Source organism: Thalassophryne amazonica, chromosome 14 (genome assembly GCF_902500255.1).
Source record: "Thalassophryne amazonica chromosome 14, fThaAma1.1, whole genome shotgun sequence".
NCBI classification, from domain to species: Eukaryota; Metazoa; Chordata; class Actinopteri; order Batrachoidiformes; family Batrachoididae; genus Thalassophryne; species Thalassophryne amazonica.
The window spans coordinates 49,349,514-49,373,488 of record NC_047116.1 but is presented as its reverse complement, the minus strand read 5'-3'; the positions used below and the strand labels follow the sequence as shown (position 1 = coordinate 49,373,488).

Sequence of the window (23,975 nt, the reverse complement as noted above, 5' to 3'; positions counted from 1 at the left end):
ACTTGTCTGTCACTTTGTCATTCATGTACTTTCAGTTAACAAAAAATGTGAAATTCTACTGCTTCCTTTTGGACTGCAGACTCCATTAATGATGTGGATTTAGGAGGTGTGCATCTGTTTTTATTCTATGATGTGGATTTAGGAGATGTGCATCTGTTTTTATTCTGAATGTGCTGAATACTGACAGATGTATTCTAACAGAGTACTGCAATGTTCATGTTTCAGCTGATGATGCAAGAGAGCAAAAAATGTTCATACTGAAACTCTAAGATCATTTGTTAGTTTTAAGTCAATATCTGCTTGGGCTGTTATTGTGTAGATTTAATTATTTAACAATTAGTACAATGTGCAGAAGAACAGGACTAACCTTTTTTTTTTTTTTTTTTGTCAGGCTGAAGAAAGGGGAATTTTGCATGGCCTAGTAGAGGGCATGCTCCAATAACCTATACAGTATTTGCGCAGTAAGCTAATGCTTACAGAGGAACAATGGAAGAGGCTGTCAGCTTGTGACTGTAATTTAAGATGAGATTTCAAGCAGAGTGGCTGATTACAGCTGACAGGTTTGCAGGCTGCGACTGGGTCAGATGGGATGGAAGGGTCTTGCAGAATGGTGCAATGTTGCAACAAAAATCATATCCAACACACATCAAATAGGTTCCATTTCTTCAAGGTTGTCAAAGGCTGAAATACCATTAAAAAAAAAGGGAACCTGGGAATAGATTGAAGTAGGATGTGATGTAAATTCAGACAAGATAGATGGAGGTTAGCTTGTTCAATCCCTGGCCTACAGATATGCTTTTTTATTATTTGTTTTTGGTGGTGGGGGTGGGTGCTTATGGCTACTTGTGGTTTCATCCATCCATTGTCTATTCCTGCTTTCTCCAATTAAGGGTCATGGGGGTGCTGGAGCCTATTTCAATTACAGTTCCTCAAGGTCAAAATACAGTGGATCCAGTGCAGTTTTGCATTTGGATATGGGAACCAGTTCTTGTGTTCAGATTGTGTTCAGTTTCTTGTGTTCCCAAGTGGTCTCCCAGCCAAGTATGAATCAGGACCTGCTCTGCTTCACTTCTGAGAGCTGATGGGATCAGGTGTGCTCAGTATGCAAGGTTACATGCCTTCAAATACAGTACGATTTATAGGCTGTGTCCCAATTCAAGAGCTGCGTCCTTCTAAGACTGTGTTGTATGAAGATCTGGCCTTCTGAACAGCAGAGTCCAGAACAAACCATTCTGAAATACGATGGTGGAGCCCAGGGATCATTTTGCTGTCATGTCATGAGCTTTTTCCACCCCTAACCCCTGTTGCCTGGCAACCTTGACAGCTCCATATGACAACCTAGCATAGTTGGTGTAATCCGTAGTTATCATTTTTCATTATTTATACTTAGAAACATTACTTAGGGCCCCTTCACACATACAACGAATAAGTAGGAATCAGGGCGAATAACGGCGAAACAGCGTGAATGAGCAAACCACGAAAACATCGAGCCGACATCGGGAGGGACACGTTTGGGTAGATGTGAAGGATCCCGCTGCAACGGTTTTGTGCATGCTCATGTGCATTCATGAACACAGTGTGAACAGCTGGAGCACATGGAACCACATCACGTTGCTGATATGGTGATAAAAATACAACCCCAATTCCAGTGAAGTTGGAACATTGTGTAAAATGTAAATAAAAACAGAATACAATGATTTGCAAATCCTCTTCAATCTATATTCAATTATAGGTTACACCACAAAGACAAGATATTTAATGTTCAAACTGATAAACTTTATTTTGTGCAAATATTTTCTCATTTTGAAATGGATGCCTGCAACATGTTTCAAAAAAGCTGGGACAGTGGTATGTTTACCACTGTGTTACATCACCTTTCCTTCTAACAACACTCAATAAGCATTTGAGAAATGAGGACACTAATTGTTGAAGCTTTGTAGGTGGAATTCTTTCCCATTCTTGCTTGATGTACAACTTCATTTGTTCAACAACCTGGGGTCTCCGTTGTCATATAATAAAAACCAGCTGGAGTGTGTGGAACCACATTGCGCCACTGATGTTGAGATAAAAACAAAAAACAGCTGGAGCATGTGGAACCACATCATACCGCTGCTGTGGAGAAACAAAAAATAAAATCTACACACCATAGAGAACACCGCAATGCCCAATATTTAATCCCTCTTATCGAGTGGACAATACAAGCAAGATCCCTCTGTACCTCTGTATATGACCCATGGTCATAGACGTACAGTCATGAAATGACATGAACGAAAGAGTGGGCTCTCATTATGTCTTATTATGTCCAGCCGGGTATATAAATAATTGCTACAATCACTGGACACTGATAGATTAGATAGTGGTGTATAATTAGTGAAAATCACTGGGTATACAGTATATATAAATAGTCAATAAAAGGGGACCCGATACAGAACTCTGCGGTTAAATAACCCTGGTTGAATAAAAAAGTAAATGCCACTTGTGGGATTTGAACCTGCAATTTACAAAAGCTCTAATTAACAGACAGAAACTTTACCACTACGCAAAAATTGCTGTATTATAACAGGTGCATAAAATGCTTAAAATTAACAAGGAGATAAATGTATTTTTCAAAAAATTGGAAATTAGATGATGTATTGAAGAGGAAGTTTTCGGCGTCTTTAATTTTGGCAATAACTGACAAAATGCCATTTGTTACAGCATATTTTTGGTGATACGTGACTGAAAGTGGTGTATTTGTCGCACTGTTGGCTTGTCGTAGTCCTGCGGTGCACCGCTCACACGACATGCGTGTTAGGCCAGCCCGCGTACATGTCCGGCCGGACACGCGCGACGTGTTCAACATGATCTGATGGTCTGTTTCACATGGAGTAGTCTGCCGAGGTGCACTGTGTGTGGCCGCTGCAGCTCGTGGCAATGGCAAAAGATGTTTTATGTATTTCCCAGTGAGGAAAGCAGACAGAGACTCATGCCTCACGGAGGACAGTTGTAAGGTCATGTCCTTCAAAACACAGTATATGTTCCGCAGCTGTGACGTCCAAAGCCGGAGATCTCAAGAGCAGCTGCTGTTGGCAGACCTGCCCCCATGTCCATTAAGTGCTCAGACCAAAGTGTCACTCTCTGTTTCTGTGTTATGTGGTGATTCATTTTAGTTATTTTGCATATAATTGTGTATGTAGTTATTGGTGTAATTATTTGTATACCTGTCCTGGCAGTGGTCTCTGTGTTTGTAATGTTACACGTCATGTGCACTGAGCCGTCATTTCCAACTTGTCAGTGTGCAACGACCAGGTGAGAGGCACCTTGCCGTGCTGTGTGTGCTCAGATGTGGCTGTCTGGCCCCCATGTGATCATGTCTGCACATACTGTACATATCAGCATTTCATGCAAGTGTGCTCCCCCCGCATACCACATGTGTTGCGGGGGAGGGGTGTGACACGCGCACATGTGCGATACACATGCACGTTACGTGTGTTGCTTTTTGCATTGCCACACTCGTGGGGCACTTAGACAAATTTCACCATCTGCTCAAAAGTGATCACCTGCTCACTATTTTTGTGCTGACAGCATGAATGGCACCACATTTTCTAAGTTTCCAGTGAGTGGTGTTGGATGTTCGTGTGTGTCACCTGGAATTTGGCTGATACCTGCCGTGAGATCGAATGGGCTCTCACAGGGCACTCTCTGTCTTTCGGCCACTGGTGTGCACGAATAGTTGTAGCGACAGGTGTACGAAGGCATTACAGGCGGCTCTGATTTTTCACGAATGGCATGCAATTCCTCTTTCGTGCACTAGTCGGCTTCATTTGTGTAATGTGTGAAGGAGCCTTTATTATAGTTTTACATACAGTATGGAGCCCAGAAGTGTCTTTTTGTCTTTTTTTTTTTTTTTTAATTATCAACTGTTTTGTCTTGGGGTGATGGTGAGGTGGTGTGGGGTGGGGGTTATCATGCAATGACTCATGGAATTGTTTGGTATATACCTGTTGTATCGTTCATTGATGGAAAGAAGTTCAAATATGTTGGCCACTTTCCAAGGATTCCAAGAAATGAGACAATCTAGTCTCACTACTTATGCAATTCCAACCTTTGAAGTGTGTATCCACAACCACAGTTGTAAATAGAGTCCAGCCTTGGCTTGCTGGAGGGAACATTGGGGTGGGAACAGATATAGACCATATCAGTTAGAACATCTTATCATCTTATTTGGTCCTTGTCTCTAAATGACAAGACTGCAGGTAATTTTTTAGGATCCCCTTCCAACAAAAAAAAAAATCTTGAAATTAGTCTGGGGTAGTTCATCACAGCTGAGGAGGCCTAAGGAATCATAGAAATTTCATGCACAAAATTAATATTGTGGATGAAAAGCACGTCCCAACAGCCAGGGGCTGTGAGCATGGACCGGGCCGCCGGGCCACCCGCCCTCGACCGCCACCCAATCCTCTCTGCACCCGACCCCCATGGCCCCTCTGCAGGTGGTGAACCCACAGGAGGGCGGGCCCACGTCACTCTTTCGGGCTGAGCCCGGCCGGGCCCCTTTGCGAGCACCTGGTGGTCGGGCGTCCTGGGGAAGTCCTGGGGTGTCCTGGGGAAGACCCAGGACACGCTGGAGGGACTACATCTCTCGGCTGGCTTGGGAACGCCTTGGGGTTCCCCCGGAGGAGCTGGGGGAGGTGTGTGTGGATCGGGAGGTCTGGGCGGCTTTGCTTGAGCTGCTGCCCCCGCGACCCGACTCCGGATAAAGCGGAAGAAAATGGATGGATGGATGGATGGATGAAAAGCATTCTTTTCTCCCATACCTTTCCCACCAGGTTGGAAAATTATGGCTACATGTCCAGACGTAGGGGCTCTGGAGTCTCTGAATACTTATTTTGTTATTTAACTGTCCTTTTAATTTTGCTGTTGATCACTATTGCAAATCATTCATACAGATGTGCATTGGTGGGCACAGATAACCAAAAAACAAACTTCAATAACAGATAATCAGATAACTTAAAAGTTATCTTAACAGTATTGTCTCTGGTACACTTGCAGCTACTAACTAACTAAGCTGATTTTGAGTTTTAACACCACGATCGCTTCTGGAAGTATTAAAAGTAACAACAGACACAAACAATGAATCAGCACTTCTGTCTTTGAGCATCCGTCCCCCTTCTGGAAGCTCCTGTTTACTACATGGCTTCCAGCACGGAAGCAAGCTGAGGAGAGCTATAAAGCTCACCTCTCTGCTCAATCACAATGATGCCATGAGGCGGAGGAGGTCTTGGAAAATAAAGCAAATGCTGAGTTATAAATAAATAGTTATAAATAAAGTTATAAATAGTTATAAAGTTCTAAATAAAATGAATACTGATAGAATAACTGTCAATTCTGTCATTTGTACAAAGTTAAAATATAACATATATCTTTTAATGTTGAATAATGCACTAATTCTGAAGTTCTGAGAGATCAGACAGATCACAAAGGATTCTGGGTAAAATGTGCCTTGGCTAACACTGATTGATTTGACTCAGACATTATGTAAACCAACACGTTAATGGACGAAAATTTATCGGAAGATAATTAGTCCGATAATGGTTTTTAAAGTTATCTAAAAAGATAATCCAATAATGAAAACATTATCTTCAATAATTATCTGTTATCGGATTATCGGAACTGTGCCCACCACTGCAGATGTGCACAGTTGCTTACATGTTAATATCAATAGTATTGTGACAGAAATACAATGCTTGCAACTCCCTGCATTACTATCCTATTGAGGTGGAGACAGAGACAGCATTGGGAAAAGAAGAAGAAGCAGAGAGTATGCCAGATGTACAGGCCTAGCTATATATGGCTCTACCTAGATCATTGCTATTTTCTATCCAATGTCCAGTTACTTATCAACAAACTAGACAAATTAAGGCTCTGGCTTGACACACAGCAATCCATGAGGTATTGCTATCTGCTGATTTTTACCGAGTTGTGGCTCAATGGCTTGATTCTTGACAGAGTTATGGAGCTAACTAGGTGATCAATGTACTGAGCCAATAGGACAGTGAACTCTGGTAAGTGCATCATGTTGTTATCATCATAACAGTGTACATTCCACCTCAAGCTAATACTAAGATAGCACTGGCACAGCTGTACTCTGCTACTACTAAAATGAAAGGATGCTCATACAGGAGCTACCTGCATTATCGCGGAGGATTTTAACTAGACAGAGCTCTGAACTGTGCTCCAGAAATTTTTACCAACAGGTGCAGATTCCCATTAGGAGATCAAGCACCCAAGATAAATTGTGAAAGATTCCTACAAAGCCCTCCTTACCTGACCTCTTGCAGAGCACTCAGATGCCTGCATACAGACCTGTTATGCGGAGGTACAATGCTGTCACAAAAAGAGGTAAAATGTGGCCTGAGGAAGCCATATTGTAAATTCAAGACTGCTTCGAATGCACACAGTGGGAACTGTTTGCTCAGCGGGATATACAGGGCATAGAGATAGACCTGGAGGAATACTCATCCACTGTTTTTTTACAGCTGCAGCTGTGTGAATAGTGTTACTATGGGGAAGAAAAAAACATTTTCCAAATACAAAACTATGGTTGAACAAAGAGGTGAAAGATCTTTTAAAAACACATATCCAGGCATTTAAATCTGGGGACTCCAGAGTCTACAGTGTTGCCAGGGCAAACCTGGAATAAGATATAAAAAGGGCAAAGACATGTATAGGAAATGTGGAAGGCCATTTTAACAGCATGGATACTCTGGGCATGTGGAAAAAAAAAACTGACAAAAGGTTGCTGAACAGAGGTGTTTCAATGCTCATGTATTTGCTGGAGAACAAAGGTACTATTCTTTGGCATCTGGGTGCTTCAATTATTAATGTATGGTTGGGGACTTGAGCATTAACCAGTGACTCTATGTTTTTAGCATTGGGTCTCTTTAGTGGATCCTTGGTACTGCTAACATGACTGTCAAATGAATAGTTATGTAGGGAGACCCAGATCATACATACCATTTGCATTATAAGGGAACATCAACTACCAGAGTTTGGCTATATGGCATATTTGTCTCACCTTGATCAAGCAGGCAGGTGTTTCAATGCTGAGGGCCTCACCAGCTTGAAAAGCCTAAGGGGACATCCAAGTTTCACCTGGACATCTTTTGACATCTTTTGTCATGGGTGGCTGTAATTCACTGCTCATTAAAATATATTTGCCACTGATAATGTGGCATGTAGGCTGTATTTTACTACTACTATTATTATTATTATTATTATTACAGTGGTCCCTCGTTTATCGCGGGAGTTACGTTCTAAAAATAATCCGTGAAGTAGTCAGCACTATTTTTTGCAATTATTATAGATGTTTTAAGGCTGTAAAACCCCTCACTACACAATTTATACACTTTTCTCAAACAGGCATTAACATTTTCTCACTTTCCTCTCCTGTGTAAAAACTCTCTTTTTTCTTCTGGGCAACAAGATTATAAACAGACACACGCAAAACACAATGCATGTGCACTCCCTTCGCTTACTGCCTCCGGAGGTACAGATGTGGGACCCTCAAAATCCAAGTCCTCTCTCGGTGGCCACGGAGCTCTGCGGCTTCGGTCAACATCTGCATCAAAATAGCAAGCGTAGTCTCTGGACCTGTTGCCAGATTTGGCGCAGCTCTACACAGCAGACAGGAGGGCGGTGTGAGTGGCCCGCTGAGACAGTGAGAGCAATCGCGGTGATGCCGACTGGTGCCGTGACTGGCCCACCTGATAAGGACGCAGAACACAATGCGCTGTTAAAAAGAAAAGCATGCAAAATAGCATTAAAAACATCCGCGAAACTGGAAGGCCGTGAAAGGTGAACCGCGTTATAGTGAGGGAGCACTGTATTATTATTATTATTATTATTATACGAGGTCTATTAGATAAGAAACCGACACTTATTTTTTTTAACTATATGGATTTGAATGACGTGCGATTACACCAATCATGCTTGAACCCTCGTGCGCATGCGTGAGTTTTTTCACGTGTGTCGGTGATGTCATTTCCCTGTGGGCAGGCCTTGAGTGAGATGTGGTCCAGCCTTCTCGGCTGAATTCCTTTGTTTCACATGCTGCTCGAGACGGCGTGCTTTGCTTTATCAAAATTTTTCCTGGACCTGTGAGAAATATCCGAGTGGACACTATTCGAGAAATTCAGCTGGTTTTCAGTGAAAAGTTTAACGGCTGATGAGAGATAATGGGGTGTTTCTGTCGCTGTAAGGACTTCCCACGGAGCGGGACGTCGCGCAGCGCTTCCAGGCGCCGTCGTCGGCCTGTTTCGACCTGAAAACATCCTAATTTAAGGCTTAATTCACCCAGGACGTCGTGAGAGAACACAGAAGATTCAGAAGAGGCCGGCATGAGGACTTTATGCGGACATTCCACTGTTTAAGGACATTTTTTAATGAAAGACGTGCGCGCAAATTCGCCGAGTCGTTTCCGTGACGACTCGGTGAATCTGTGTGCGCCGCGACAGGAAAAACACCTCCGTGTTGAAAACCATTTGTAAAATTCAGGCGGCTTTTGATGGCTTTCAACAAGTGAGTAACTGAGAAATTGTTTAACAGCTTGGGCATGTTCCAACTTGCTCGTTAAGGTTTCCAACGGAGGTGTTTTTCCTGTCGCGACCCCCCGCGGTCGGGTCCGGCCCGACATGCGACTCTGCCTGCACGTTCTTTCATTACAAAATGTCCGTTAACAATGGAATGTCTGAATAAACTCCTCATGCCAACTTCTTCTGAAAGTTCTCTGTTCTCTGACGACTTACTGGGTCAACAGAGCCTGAAATGTGGAAGTTTTCAACTTGAAATGGCGAGACGCTGCCGCCTCGAAGTGCAGATCGCCGTCAGGCACCGTGGGCCGTCCTTAAAGCGACACTACCAGACCAAAATCTCTCATCAGCCGTTAAAATTTTTACCGAAAACCAGCTGAATTTATCGAATGGTGTCCACTCAGTTGTGCCTTACAGTTTTGAAAAAATTTTGATCAAACAAAGCAGCAGTCTCTGAGCCATTCCTAAACAATGAAAAAAATCGATGAGAGGGTGGGCGACTCCTCACTCAAAGACTGCCCACAGGCGAATGACGTAACCGACAGGCGTGAAAAAACTCTCGCATGCCCACGAGGGTTCAAGCATGTCTGATGTAATCACACGTAATTCAAATCCATATGGTTTTTGAAAAAAATAATACAGTCGGATACTAGACCTCGTATATTATAATTAGCCATATAAACACTATGGTAATGAAAAGCATTAGAATAAGATTGAGGCAACAATCAGGAAGATTGGATTGGTGATGCATTATCGGATTAGTAGTTCTTTCTTGCTTAAATGTAAATAGGTATGTAGTCTTTTTTCTTTTTCCTTCATTTATTTTGATCCAAATCCAATCTTATTATGCTCATGGTTCATGTCATAGCTGATTGGTTTGGTTCAAGGTTTAAAAATACTTTAGATCAAGATTTTCTGAAATGTCAGTGAGAAAATTTTCATTCATTCATTCATTTCATTTATATAGCACCAAATCACAACAAAGCTGCTTTAAGGCACTTCACACAAGTAAGGTCTAACCATACCAACCCCCCAAGCACACAGGTGACAGTGGTAAGGAAAAACTCCCTCTGATGATATTGAGGAAGAAACCTCAAGCAGACCAGACTTCATGGGTGACTGTCTGCTAGGTCATACTAACAAAAAACATTTTTAACAATACAGAGGAACATCAAATTTTTGAGAGTTATTAAGTCCACACGCAGATATCCAGGACACCACCAGTTGGTGTGGGGGGGGTGGTGGATTGGTTCTTCAGACTTCAAATGCTGTGGGTGTAACCACACAGGTGTCAGCACCACAGGCAGGGGTTGGCCACACCGTCAGTGCGCCCCCCACATGAAGACCGCAGCAAGCAGCACCTGCCTCAGGTCTTCAACCTCACAGTCCGTCCAGGCCCTTCAGTTTGGATCCATCCACCATTCGTACCTTGGACAGAGAGAAAAAGAACGGAATCAGTTGACTGAAAAAAGAAAAAAAAACTACACCTAGAAAATGAATGGAATTATTACTTCCAGAAACTACTACTGCTGAGCTCTATGGTTGATCTTCAATTGTTTGTGGACTTCAGTTGTGCTTTTAACACACTTGTTCCAAGCAGACTGTTGTTCAAACTGCACTGTCTGGGCATTGGCGAGAACACCTGCAGATGGATGAGAGACATTCTCACCAACCGTCTGCAGTCAGTCAGGATGGGGTCCCACCACTCCTCAGTGCTGACAGTGAGCACTGGAGCCCCTCCGGGCTGTGTGCTCAGCCCCATGCTGTACACTTTGTACAGCCATGACTGTGCACCAACCCACAGCAGCAACATCTTTGTCAAATTTGTGGATGACACTACTGTGGTTGGGCTGATTCACAACAATGATGAGACGGCCTACAGAGATGAGGTCCTGACTACTTGGTGCTCCCTAAATAACCTGGCACTTAACTCCTCAAAGACAAAGGAGTTGGTGCTAGATTTTAGGCGGAAGAGGGAGGACCTCCCCCTTCTCATTCACGGAGACACCATAGAGAGGGTCAGTGACTTCAAGTTCCTGGGAACATACATTTCTCAGGACCTTACATGGGGCACCAACACCAATGCCCTTGTGAAAAAGGAACAGCAGCGTCTGTACTTTTTAAGGTCACTGAGGAAGGTCAACCTGTTCCAGGAACTGCTGCTGTCCTATAGATGTTCTGTAGAGAGCATCCTCACCAAAAACATCTTGGTGTGGCACAGGAGCTGCTCTCAGGCTGACAAGAAGGCTCTGGAGAGAGTCAGGATGTCAGCACAGAACATCATAGGAGCGCAGCTGTCCTCTCTGTCAGACATCTATAACACCAGATGTCTGTGCAGGGCCAGAAGCATCAGCTTCGATGGTTCACACCCCGGGCACAGCCTGTTCTCACTGCTGCCCTCAGGAAAGAGGTACCGGTCCAGCAAGGCCCGCACATTCAGACTCACCAACATGTTCTACCCAAGTGCAATATGGGTATTGAATGCACATTAGCCTACAGTCTGCACTATTCAATGCATTTATTTTTATAAAGGTGAATGCAATGAATGGTGCAGAGTTCTATTTACAGTAGTGTTCAGAATAATAGTATTGGTATGTGACTAAAAAGATTAATGCAGGTTTTGAGTATATTTCTTATTGTTACATGGGAAACAAGGTACCAGAAGATTCAGTACATTCTCACAAATCCAACAAGACCAAGCATTCATGATATGCACACTCTTAAGGGTATGAAATTGGGCTATTAGTAAAACAAAGTAGAAAAGGGGGGTGTTCACAATAATAGTAGCATCTGCTGTTGACTCTACAAACTCAAAACTATTATGTTCAAACTGCTTTTTTAGCAATCCTGTGAATCACTAAACTAGTATTTAGTTGTATAACCACAGTTTTTCATGATTTCTTCACATCTGCGATGCATTAATTTTTCTGGTTTGGAAACAAGATTTTGCTCGTTTACTAGTGTGCTTGGGGTCATTGTCTTGTTGAAACCCCCATTTCAAGGGCATGTCCTCTTCAGCATAAGGCAACATGACCTCTTCAAGTATTTTGACATATCCAAACTGATCCATGATACCTTGTATGCGATATATAGGCCCAACACCATAGTATGAGAAACATGCCCATATCATGATGCTTGCACCACCATGCTTCACTGTCTTCACTGTGAACTGTGGCTTGAATTCAGAGTTTGGGGGTCATCTCACAAACTGTCTGGGGCCCTTGGACCCAAAAATAACAATTTTACTCTCATCAGTCCACAGAATTTTCTTTCATTTCTCTTTAGGCCAGTTGATGTGTTCTTTGGCAAATTGTAACCTCTTCTGCACATGTCTTTATGTGTATTTAACAGAGGGACTTTGCGCAGGATTCTTGCAAATAAATTAGCTTCACACAGGCGTATTCTAACTGTCACAGCACTTACAGGTAACTCCAGACTGTCTTTGATCATCTTGGAGCTGATCAATGGGTGAGCCTTTGCCATTCTGGTTATTCTTCTATCCATTTTTATGGTTGTTTCCCATTTTCTTCCACGCGTCTGGTTTTTTGTTCATTTTAAAGCATTGGAGATCATTGTAGATGAACAGCCTTTAATTTTTTGCACCTACGTATAAGTTTTCCCCTCTCCAATCAACTTTTTAATCAAACTACGCTGTTCATCTGAACAATGTCTTGAACATCCCATTTTCCTCAGGCTTTCAAAGAGAAAAGCATGTTCAACAGGTGCTGGCTTCATCCTTAAATAGGGGACACCTGATTCACACCTGTTTGTTCCACAAAATTGATGAACTCACTGACTGAATGCCACACTACTATTATTGTGAACACCCCTGTTTCCACTTTTTTTTTACTTATAGCCCAATTTTGTAGCCTTAAGAGTGTGCATATCATGAATGCTTGGTCTTGTTGGATTTGTGAGAATCTACTGAATCTACTGGTTCCTTGTTTCCTATGTAACAATAAGAAATATACTCAAAACCTGGATTAATCTTTTTAGTCACATAGCACTACTGTTATTCTGAACACTACTGTATATACACCTACTGGCTCCTTTGTATATACATGTATATATTCTTATTTGTCTTTTTATATTTACTTTTTACACCTTTGCACTACGGGAGTTGTCTTTTAATTTTGTTGTACCTTGTGTATAATGACAATAAAAGCATTCTATTCTATTCTAAACTGTCAACACAAGCGTCTCACATAAAAAAACAAAACAAAAAAAAAACAGTATGCCCAGGTTATTGCATTATTTCAAAGCAGTCTCTTGATTAGTGTGCTGCTTTAGGACATAGCTTAACCACAAGTTTCCATGTGACTTCAAGCTCTCTCAATTCACATTTTTCCTTCCACCTTTTTTATTTCTACAATGAAGAGGATTGAGATTAGTACGATCTGACTCACACTGTGACGGGTGAGAAAGGAAACAGGTCCCTATTCCACAAGTGATCATTTATACAAAAATGTCATGCCACTTTTTGATCTTCTCATTATGCCTTACATCTCTGATCTGCTGCAAAGCCAGTGCTGTTTGAAGCATGATGTTGTGTCTAGGTCTCGTTTGAGATGGAGATCATGCAACATGTAAGGAGAAGGTCAGCAAGGACACAGGATGTGACAATAAGATATACCTGCTTTGATTTTCTTATCTAGAAAATGCAGCTCCCAACAGGCCGTCATTTTTTCTTCAAATATGAATGTCATCAACCTTACTAGAAAATTCAGGTTGATTCAGTAGAAGGGCAGCGACAGTTTTGATGTACAATGCCTTTTAATTCTTATTTTTCTTTTAATTCAATATATATATATATATATATATATATATATATATATTTTTTTTTTTTTTTTTTTTTTTTTCACTTTTTCAAAAAATCAAGAACAAGAATCAACAAAATTGACAATGAGAGATTTGTATGTAAACATTAGTGAGGACATTACCAAATTACATCAATGCCAATATGAGCCATAGCACATAGAATAAGAACAATAACAAAAGAAGAACCCCCCCCGCCCCATTACTGCAAAAACAAAACAAAACAAAAAGTAATAAAAATAGCCCAGAAACTACATTACTCAAAGTACATTGTGCTGTCAAAGAGACTGGAATAGTTCAAGAAAGGTCCCCAAACCTTCTCAAATTTACCCTCTTTCTGTTGAGGTGAGAATCTGATTTTCTCCCATTTTAAACAGGACATGATGTCAGCCAGCCACTGAGTGTGACGAGGTGGAGAGGCTTCTCTCCATCTGAGCAGAACAGCTCGTCTGGCCAGAAGAGAGGTGAAAGATAGGATGAGTTGTTTGTTCTTATTTAATTTAACGACTCCCTCTGCAACACCAAACAGTGCAGGCAGAGGCTCAGGGCTCAGACGTGTATCCAGCACACGAGATGTGATTTTTAAATCTGAAGAAAAATTCTGCAAAAAATAGCACAAGCACCTGTGGCCTTGGTGGCCACCAGAACTAGGCTTTGAAAAAGAAAGAAACTGATCAATCATTTTAACTGCTTAGCCTCTGTACCACGGTTAAGACACCACTGTGCAGGGGAAGGAATTAACATCGTGTCTACACAGAGAGACACACACTACTGCAGACGCTGTAAAAGCATAAATACTGTTTTTGATTGATTGATAGAGTGGCTTTATTGACCATTTACAAATTGTAGTAAGACAATAGGATCTTAATAATTAATTAAACAACTGCAAATCATAAAGAAATCAATGCTCATTCGGGCGAGGGTATTTTAGTATTGCGTTATATTTTTAAGCTATGTGTAACTTCAACAGTGTCACTATTCGATGGCCATCTAAACACTAGCTACACTAGCTCATATAAAACGTGAATTTTTGTGATAGGTTGGTGGCATTGTCTGTCTAAACTCTGATATTGTCACGGTTTGGCCCTGTTCAGGGCTTTGATTCCATCTTTCCTTCTTTCTTTTCCTCCCCTTCGGCTCCTGCTTTGTTTTATTAGTTGGTTATTTTTTCATCATGTGTTTGGTCTGTGTTCCATTTTGCTTTGTCACTTTGTTTCTTTGTCACTTTGTATTCTTTTGTCATGATTCAGTTCCATTCTAGTTTTTCATTTTTATCATCAGTTTATCACATTTTAATGCTTGGTAACAGTTTTTTTGTTATTATTTATCTTCAGTGTTGCTTATCTGATTATGTTCCATTTGTTGTTCATTGAATGTTCTGTTTATCCATTATCTTGTTTTATTTATTGTATTATTCTGTATTCACCGGGTTTTGTTTATTTGCAGTTTAGCCTATGTTTGTTTGCCTTCATCAGTTATTGTATTCTCTTTTGTCTGAGCCAGTATCTGTTTCATCCTAGTTTGGTATAATATTAAGTTCCATGTTTTTCCCCTCTTTAGACTAGTCGCAGTATTTCTTAGTTCTGCCCCTTTTTGTTTTGCTCACGCATTATTGTTTGTCTAGAACATGCCACGTTATTCAGTTAGTTTTTCTGTCACCTTCTTATCTTGCTTTGCACCGCTTGCTTTGCCCTCTCGCACTCTCTTGCCTTTCTTGCCTCTCTTTCCTTTCCAGAACCTTCCACAAACCTGCTTCACAACACCTCGATTAGTTTGCTCCTATTAAAACCCTCACAGTTCCACAGCTCACAGCCCGATTGTTGACTTTGATCACTCTCTAGCCTCTCGCCCTGTCCAGTTTGCGCTCTAGTGTTTTTTGACCTCGCTTGTGTACTGCATCCTCCGCCTCACCGTACTGGTGAACTCAGCCTGTTTTTTGACTCTGGCTTTGCCTTGCCTGTTACACTCCTTGACGACCCAGCCTGTTCCATGTCTGATACTTCTGCCTGCATGTCTGACTTCCCGTGTACTGAACTCACTGCTTGGTTATCAGATAAAGCTACTTATTCTCCACAACCAGCCATGTCTCTGAGTTTGCATTGGTTTCCTACTGCTTCTTGCGTCAAACCACCACCAGTCCTGACAGATATCATATGGGGACAGTGATTCAACACAAATGCAGGATCAGTTTCACTTTTAGGGTAATATTTTAGAAAAAAAAAAAATTAACCAATTTCATTTATGCTTCCAAAGTTTATGTGTGGAATAATGCGGTTGCTTGCATCCAATGGCTGGTTTGTTGTTCCCTTTGGTCAACTCAAATGTGGACAAGAAGCTGAGGGAACTGGCCATGCCTCCTGCACAGAGCATGGAACTAGAGGGACACAGTCTGTGGACATGAGCAGTGCAGCTCACTGAAATGTCAGTGACTTATGGAAACAAAATACGCATGTGTGTCATACCGTGTAATCTGCCCACCAAACCATCACATGTGTATCATACAGTTCTATATGTATGTGTACTGTGTGTTTTGTTTTTCATTCAGTACCAACACCCACTTACTCAAGAGTCACAGAGGGGGCTGGAGCCTATCCCAGCAGTCATAGGCTAAAAGACAGGATAGACCCTGACATGATGCCACTCTATCGCAGGGCAACATATGGATGGACGAACACATTCATATTCACACACACATGCTCGTATCTACTCATGATGAGCTCAACCCATATGCTCAAAGTGATGTTAATCAGTGAAATCACCAGGTGAAGCTGGTGGTTACCAAGAACACCTGCACCTTCTTGGCCCTTTCTGGAATCAGTTTGACACCTATGATTTAGAGTCACCAAGTCACCTCACCTGCAAGTTTTTGGGTGTGGAAAGAAGCCAAAGCACCTGGAGGGAACCCATGCAAACACAGAACATCCAAACCACACACAGACAGGTCCAGGTGAGATGCGATCCCACGACCTTCTTGCTGTGACACAACAGTGCTAACCACTAAGACCACCACACCACCTTTGCTTTGTTTTGTTTTATGAATGTTTTTAATAAATAATTGCAAAATGTAAAAACTAATCAACAGGTTCATCAACAAGAAAAGCAATAGTCAGTTGCATTCTGAAGCCGAATGTTCGGCCATTTCTTCCATCTAATTATACACACACACACACGCAAATAGTTTGTACTTTCTGGGTCATTCCTCATTGTGTTAGAAAGGTCCTGCTTTTCTTTTTCCTTGCCAGCAAAGGCGAGAGGGAGTGAAGCAATTTAAATGAGATAATGAGGGCATAGGAGGGAAACCTTAATGTCCAGCTCTCTAAAAGAACTCTTTTATGGAGGAAGACTTTCTGCTGAAGAACTACACAAGTCATTGTGGTGCACCTTCAAGTGGACAGCATTAACTGTGTGTTCACTCAGGAGGCTCAATGATCTCATTCCACCATCAACAATGCTTATTTTTGCATTATGTTGTGATGTCATTTTTTTCTTGGGGGTGGGGGAGTAGTTTAAATGGAGCTGTAACAAAACTGATTACATTTATAGAACTCTCAAAATGTTATTTTCCAGTTCCACGGAAAACAGAATTTTTTATAAAAACTGTCATTGATATTGATTTTTCTATTTATTTTTTATGTAAAGGTAGAAGAACTATTTGGGGAAATTGAATCCAATTACACCTGGTTACCAACGGATTTTAATAGCGAACCTCTTGTACTATTCACAAAGTGTTGTGTGAAGTTGTCATCAAAGTGTGTTCATATGTGCGTTCATATGTGCATGTGTGTGTGGTGGGGTGACACCTTGTTTTTTTTTTTTGTTTTTTTTGTGGTTCAATTTTTCTTATTTTTTAAAGGCTGACTTTCCACATGCTGCTCTTACAGAACTGTCATTGCACTTTTTAATAATTATGTCATTATTTAGCTTAAATATCAGCGGGGAAAACATTTTAGGAAAACAAATCATAAAGTATTGTATATGTAAAATTTAGAAGGTATTAAAAAAGTAATAAATGCAGTAATATGTCTTACAGGAGTTTTATACTTTATGAATTTGTGTGTATGTAATGTATTGTGACTTATTAATTTAATTGTTTATTTATTTATTTGGCAGGTGACTGGCTGGGTGGAATACCTCTGTGTTCTGTGTTCTGAGGACTTCCTAGGATCCTGCTCTGGCCTCACCGCAGTTCCACCATGGATCCCACAAAAGTACAGCCAGAGGGTGGCCTCAACGTCACCCTGACCATCCGCCTCCTAATGCACGGGAAGGTAAACATCCACAGAAAATAGTCCTGACTTTGAGGAAAAATTAAATGGGAGAAAGAGAATGAGATTTATTTTTCCTGTTACTTGACTTGAAGATGGTAACTTGGCATATAGCCTATCCTGAAATTCTAAAATTACTGTTCTGCAAGATTTGCAAGACTGTTTGGACAAATTATTTATGCAGTTGTTTGAAACTACTGAATTCCCAACTCTCACTTAGGATTTGAAATTGCTGTGAAGCCTGTTGTTAGTTGCTGTTTGTTTGTATACGTAAATCACAATTCACGCCCAATCTGAATGTAAGATCAGTGTTTAACAAGTTTAGTAGTTTTAATATTTTAATTTGTATTGATTTATTCTTTTATAAATGACTTTAAAAACACATAGCCTTCCCCTTTTTTTCTATACCTAAAATTATAGATACTCCCTTGTCCAAGAACAATAATTTGGCGTCTTATCTTTCATTGAGTCATCGTGCAGGTCCCAGATGTTTTGGACCTTCACCAGGAAAACAAAACATGTTTTCTAAACAACAAACAAACAAACAACAAAAAACAAAACAAAACGGGGAATCATTTTAATGAAACTAAAAAAATTACTTTTTGTGATTGTTTTCATTGCAGGAAGTTGGAAGTATAATTGGAAAGGTTTGTCTTTTTTAATTGCATATAGTTACACTGCATATAGTTATACTTGGGGTTGGGAAAAAATGACCATAGTTTAAATTATTGCTGTACTTTTGTCATTATGTTGTTTTTTTCTTGTCATTTTTTTCAGAAAGGTGAAACAGTAAAAAAGATGCGTGATGAGGTAAGTGAGAGTTTCAGACTCAGAGAAGCACTTTTGGAATTATACAGTAATGAGGAACTAGCACATACTACTCCAGAGGTCCAAAAGTTCTGTTTCTTTGTTAACATTTTCTTTTTTCATGGTCTTTATCATTGAGAGACTGTCATTATATTAATTTACTCTCTTCTCAAACAGTCTTGATTCTAAATGATGACTTTCAGATCCTGCTTTGTTCCTGACCATGCTTCTTTGTCCTGATCACAGAGTTGTTTGTTTCGAGAGTTTGATTCGAATTGGTGATCTATGACTCTAACTTTGGATTTTTGGATTTGTTCTTGATTGCTGACCTTTGATCGTGATAATTTACACACAGATTTCAAGTCCCCTTTGTGTGCCACCTCCCGAGCCCCCGTGAGGCCCATGTGACTCATAATGATGCAGCTGTAAGATGCGGGCTTGACCCACAAAGCCACATGGGTGACGATGCTGTCACACCAACGTTCAACAGGAGTAACTTTAACTAAGACGTCCAAACTTTTTCAGTACTTCCACTGAATCACAGCTGTTCCTCCCATCATGTACATGAGGTGCTGTGCGTACAGGTAACTGTGGAGTAACACAGTCTGTCAGTCTGTGGTTGCCAATATTCAAAATCTAATTTACCTCCATATCTGCTAAACTAAGTGTTCTACACTGAAAAAGAGAATAGTTGAATCAACTTAAAAAAAAGCATTACAGTTGGTAAAACCTGAATGAATTAAGTTGTTTGAACTTAAGTTTGTAAGTTGGAGTTGATCTCAGTTGCTGACTTAAGATCAAACAACTTAATTCATTCAGGTTTTATCAATTATAACACTTTTTTAAGTTGGTTCTTTTTCAGTGTACCAAATAGCAAAAACACTGAAAGAAATATTCTCTTTATGGTACGTATAAAGGTCAGAGGTGATTGCTCAATGGATTGAGTTGAATATTTTTCCAAATATAACAATCACAGAATCGATCACTTCAAGGTGCTTCATGTGAATAATGTTTAGTCTGATCCATTCATTGAGAAAGCATATTGACAAGAATTGTTGGCTCCGTTGATCCCGTAAGATCAGTGGTGGGCACAGTTCCGATAATCCGATAACAGATAATTATCGAAGATAATGTTTTCATTATCGGATTATCTTTTTAGATAACTTTAAAAACCATTATCGGACCAATTATCTTCCGATTAACTTTTGTCCGATAACTTTTAGACCGATAAACAAAGCTTAACAGCGACAAGCATTTCTAAAATTTAAAATCAGTTCAGCATCTACCTGTTAAAAGTTTTGTAACAGATATACAGTTATACCCTCTGCAAACAGAAGAGAGCTGCTTCTATGAAAAGTGTCTCTATCCTCTATACAAGGATTAAAACTTAAATTCGTTTTAGTAGTAGTTGCAAATGTACCAGAGACAATATTGGAATTTATCTGTTATCGGTTATCTGTAACTTCCGATACGTTTTTGGGTGGTTTATTGTTTTATCTTTATCGAAGATAACTTTTCAGTTATCTGATTATCTGTTATCGAAGTTAATTTTTTGGTTATCTGTGCCCACCACTGCATAAGATCATGGTTTCTAGGCCCGAGGTCTTCCATCAAGTTGTCGAGTTGCAGTGCTTGGTGTGGCTGTACAGGCCGATGCAGGCCCGGCACGGTCTGCAACAGTTCCTGCAGGTGTAATTTGTTGGTTGCGTGTCTCTGGTAGTGGGTGCTGCCTGGAGTCTCTGTTGTCAGTGGAACCTCCTCTTCCCCCCACCGGGCCTCTCTCCTCTCTTCCGCTTCCCTGATGATGGTTCTGGTGGTGGACTGCCAACCGGCACAGTCTGCAGCTGCCAACTCAGGTCCACAGGGTTGAAACCACCTGCTCTCAGGTTGCATTTGCAAACATCTTTGAAGCGAAGCACAGGTTGTCCTTTTGCTGTGGAGCCTGTGGTCAGCTTACCGTACAGTACATCCTTTGGGATGTGGCCATCCTCCATTCTCCTAACATGTCTGAGCTAGTGCAGGCATCTCTGGGTCAGCATGGCAAACATGCTGGGCGTCCCTGCGTTGGCCAGGACTTCAGAGTTGGTGATGCAGTCCTGCCAAGCAAGGTGATGCCAAGCAGTCTTCTGAGGCTGCGCATGTGGAAGGCGTTCAGCCTGCATTCTTAGCGGGAGCAAAGTGACCATGCTTCACTCCCGTAGAGGAGTGTACTTAGCATGCATACCACTCAAACAAACAATTCCTGTCCAACACAACACAGAGGGGCACATCGCAGGCCTGACACTTCCACAGTGTGTCACTCTCCTCTCTGAGGCTGAAAACTGTTTACTGCTGGAGCAGTGTCTTTGTCCTCCTCTGTGTTCCAGCCATCAGCACTGGGGCATGTCTTTGCTGCACGTCAGAGCAGAGATCTGGATCTGGAAACAGAAGCACACACTCTGACCCTTTGTTCAGAACTCCGTGCGAATGTTGGTGAATCCACCTGCTTTGGTTGCTCCTCCAGAACAAAAGAGGGATCATCTCTTTCAGCACCAGAATCCCCACTGTCTGTTTCAGACTCTGATGATGCGCTGCACGCTCCATCTTCCTCCAGTTCAAAAAATAACTCAAGCGCTTGCTCCACATTCATAAAATGCCTAATTTTTACAAAAAAACTCAAACAACAACAAAACATTAACCACACACGCTTTCCACCAGCAATAAAGAGAAAGCAACCAGATAATCAGACCCACGTGGGGTTGGTGGGCTGTGATCAAACACACATGGGGTTAGTGAACACATGCGGGGTTAGTGACTTCTGATTAGTGGAAAGTTCATGAGCCAGCCAAACAATGAGGAAGAAAGAGTCATATTTCTTCCCACCACTGTCGCTGCTGCAGTATAGAAGGAAATTATCATTTTGGCTATGTGTGCATACATAAATGTGCAGCAAAAGAAAATAATATTTATGAAAATGTATGGCGTAAAAAATACTCATAAGTCAAATTATACTAGGCCTATTAACAAAATTTAAAAAGTGCTATAAAGGTTGAAGTCTCCACGTTCAACACACATTTAAAGGGAGCCTCAGAGTGCAGCAGATTGAGTGTAACCTCCGCTTAATAAGGTCATGTGACTATGTACCGTAGGGCATGTCATTCGACTTCAGAGGGTCAATATGGTTTTTCATATTTTGAGACATACAGAATGACAGACTTCAAAATAGACCATATATACCAGGGTATAAAAGTTTCTTCTATATTCACTGGATATACTGAAAAGGTTTCGGTTCTGTAGGACAAACATTTGATTTTTTTGGTGACTTTTTGATATTTTGATGTGAGAGATATTTTTTAGTGTAATTTGCATAATGAGATACACCCACTTTATGCAATCATCTATAAGTTTTAGGATTCAACTTAGACATGATCCCCGATCATACAGTGGGGTAAAAAAGTATTTAGTCAGTCCCTGATTGTGCAAGTTCTCAAAATGACAAATGAGGGGAAAAACAAAAATCCAGGAAATCACATTGTAGGATTTTTAAAGAATTTATTTGTAAATTATGGTGGAAAATAAGTATTTGGTCACCCACAAACAAGCAAGATTTCTGGCTCTCACAGACCTGTAACTTCTTTAAGAAGCTCTTCTGTCCAACTCATTATCTGTATAAAAGACACCTGTCCACAGCCTCAAACAGTCAGACTCTAAACTCAACCATGGCAAAGACCAAAGAACTGTCGAAGGACACCAGGAAGAAAATTGTAGATGTGCACCAGGCTGGGAAGAGTGAATCTACAATAGTCAAGCAGGTTGGTGTGAATAAATCAACTGTGGGAGCAATTGTAAGAAAATGGAAGAGATACAAGACCATTGATAATCTCCCTTGATCTGGGGTTCCACGCAAGATGTCATCCCGTGGGGTCAAAATGATCATGAGAACAGTGAACAAAAATCCCAGAACTACACGGAGGGACCTGATGAATGACCTGCAGAGAGCTGGGACCAAAGTAATAAAGGCTACACACTACGCAGAGAGGGACTCAAATCCTGCAGTGCCAGGCGTGTCCCCCTGCTTAAGCCAGTACGTGTCCAGGCCCATCTGAAGTTTGCCAGAGAGCATATGAATGATCCAGAAGAGGATTGGGAGAATATCATGTGGTCCGATGAAACCAAAATAGAACATTTTGGTAAAAACTCAACTCATCGTGTTTGGAGGAAGAAGAATGCTGAGTTGCATTCCAAGAACACCATATGTACTGTGAAGCATGGGGGTGGAAACCTCATGCTTTGGGGCTGTTTTTCTGCAAAGGGGACAGGATGACTGATCCGTGTTAAGGGAAGAATGAACGGAGCCATGTATCATGAGAGCCAAAACCTCCTTCCATCAGTGAGAGCATTGAAGATGCAACATGACTGGGTCTTCCAGCATGACAATGATCCCAAACACACCGCTTGGGCAACGAAGGAGTTGCTCCATAAAAAAAGCATTTCAAGGTCCTGGAGACCTCAACCCCAGAAAATTTGTTGAGGGAGTTGAACGTCCATGTTGCCCAGCGACAGCCCCAAAACATCACTGCTCTAGAGGAGCTCTGCATGGAGGAATAGGCCAAAATACCAGCTACAGTGTGTGCAAACCTGGTGAAAACTTACAGAAAACGTTTGACCTCTGTCATTGCAAACAAAGACTTTGTTACAAAGTATTGAGTTAAACTTTTGTTATTGACCAAATACTTATTTTCCACCATAATTTATAAATAAATTCTTTAAAAATACTACAATGTGATTTCCTGGATTTTTTTCCTCATTTTGTCTCTCACAGTTGAAGTGTACCTATATAACAATTACAAACCTCTCTCATCACAGACCTCTCTAGGAGAACATGCACAATCAGGGACTGACTAAATACTTTTTTGCCCCACTGTACCAGGTGAATTGCTTTCATTCCTGTGTAGTTTTTCAGATTATTGTTTTTGCACTTGTGGCACCCCGATAGTGATATATGATTACCAAATTTGGTATTCAATTCCTCTGTGTTCTTGTGTAAGTTTCATGTTAAGAGGAGGTAGAGTTGGAAAGCTATGTAACAGTTTCTGTTTTGACTGCTCCCTGTGGTCTCTTTTTTTTTTAGGAAGTTGGCATCTTTTGAGCTATTATGCTTCTTTTAATAACTTAAGCTCTAAATGTTCCATTGATTGGACTTGCAAAAAATGGTGTTGATCAAAGTGATTGCCTGGGTTGAGATAGATTTTAAAGGTTTTACATATATTGGAATACTGCTTAAAAACAGAAACTGGTGTGGCCTATATCAAAAGATTTTCCACATACTGTAGAAGACAGTTTTGGATTTTTGGTCAAAAAATGCTTTCTCCTTTAGTATAGCACCACCTGGAGGCAAAAAATGTAAAACTTAATATGCCACTAATATGTGGTGGTCTACATCATTCCTCAAAATTTCAGTTTGATAAGTTGAATGGTGTTAGCCACACCCATGTTTCTAATTAAAAAGTCAATAGGCCACAGTCCCTTTTTAACTATC

General features: G+C 41.0%; 1 protein-coding gene across 2 annotated transcripts in view; it reads left to right on the top strand.

Moving 5' to 3' along the window:
- pcbp3 (poly(rC) binding protein 3) overlaps window positions 1-23,975 on the top strand; it is a 120,511-nt gene that overhangs the window by 46,437 nt on the left and 50,099 nt on the right. For both annotated transcript variants that reach the window (XM_034186217.1, XM_034186216.1), the window contains exons 5-7: window positions 17,496-17,653; window positions 18,274-18,297; window positions 18,428-18,460. In XM_034186217.1, the coding sequence (XP_034042108.1) occupies window positions 17,579-17,653; window positions 18,274-18,297; window positions 18,428-18,460 (132 nt within the window). In that variant the 5' untranslated portion in view covers window positions 17,496-17,578. The remainder of the gene's footprint in view (window positions 1-17,495; window positions 17,654-18,273; window positions 18,298-18,427; window positions 18,461-23,975) is intronic.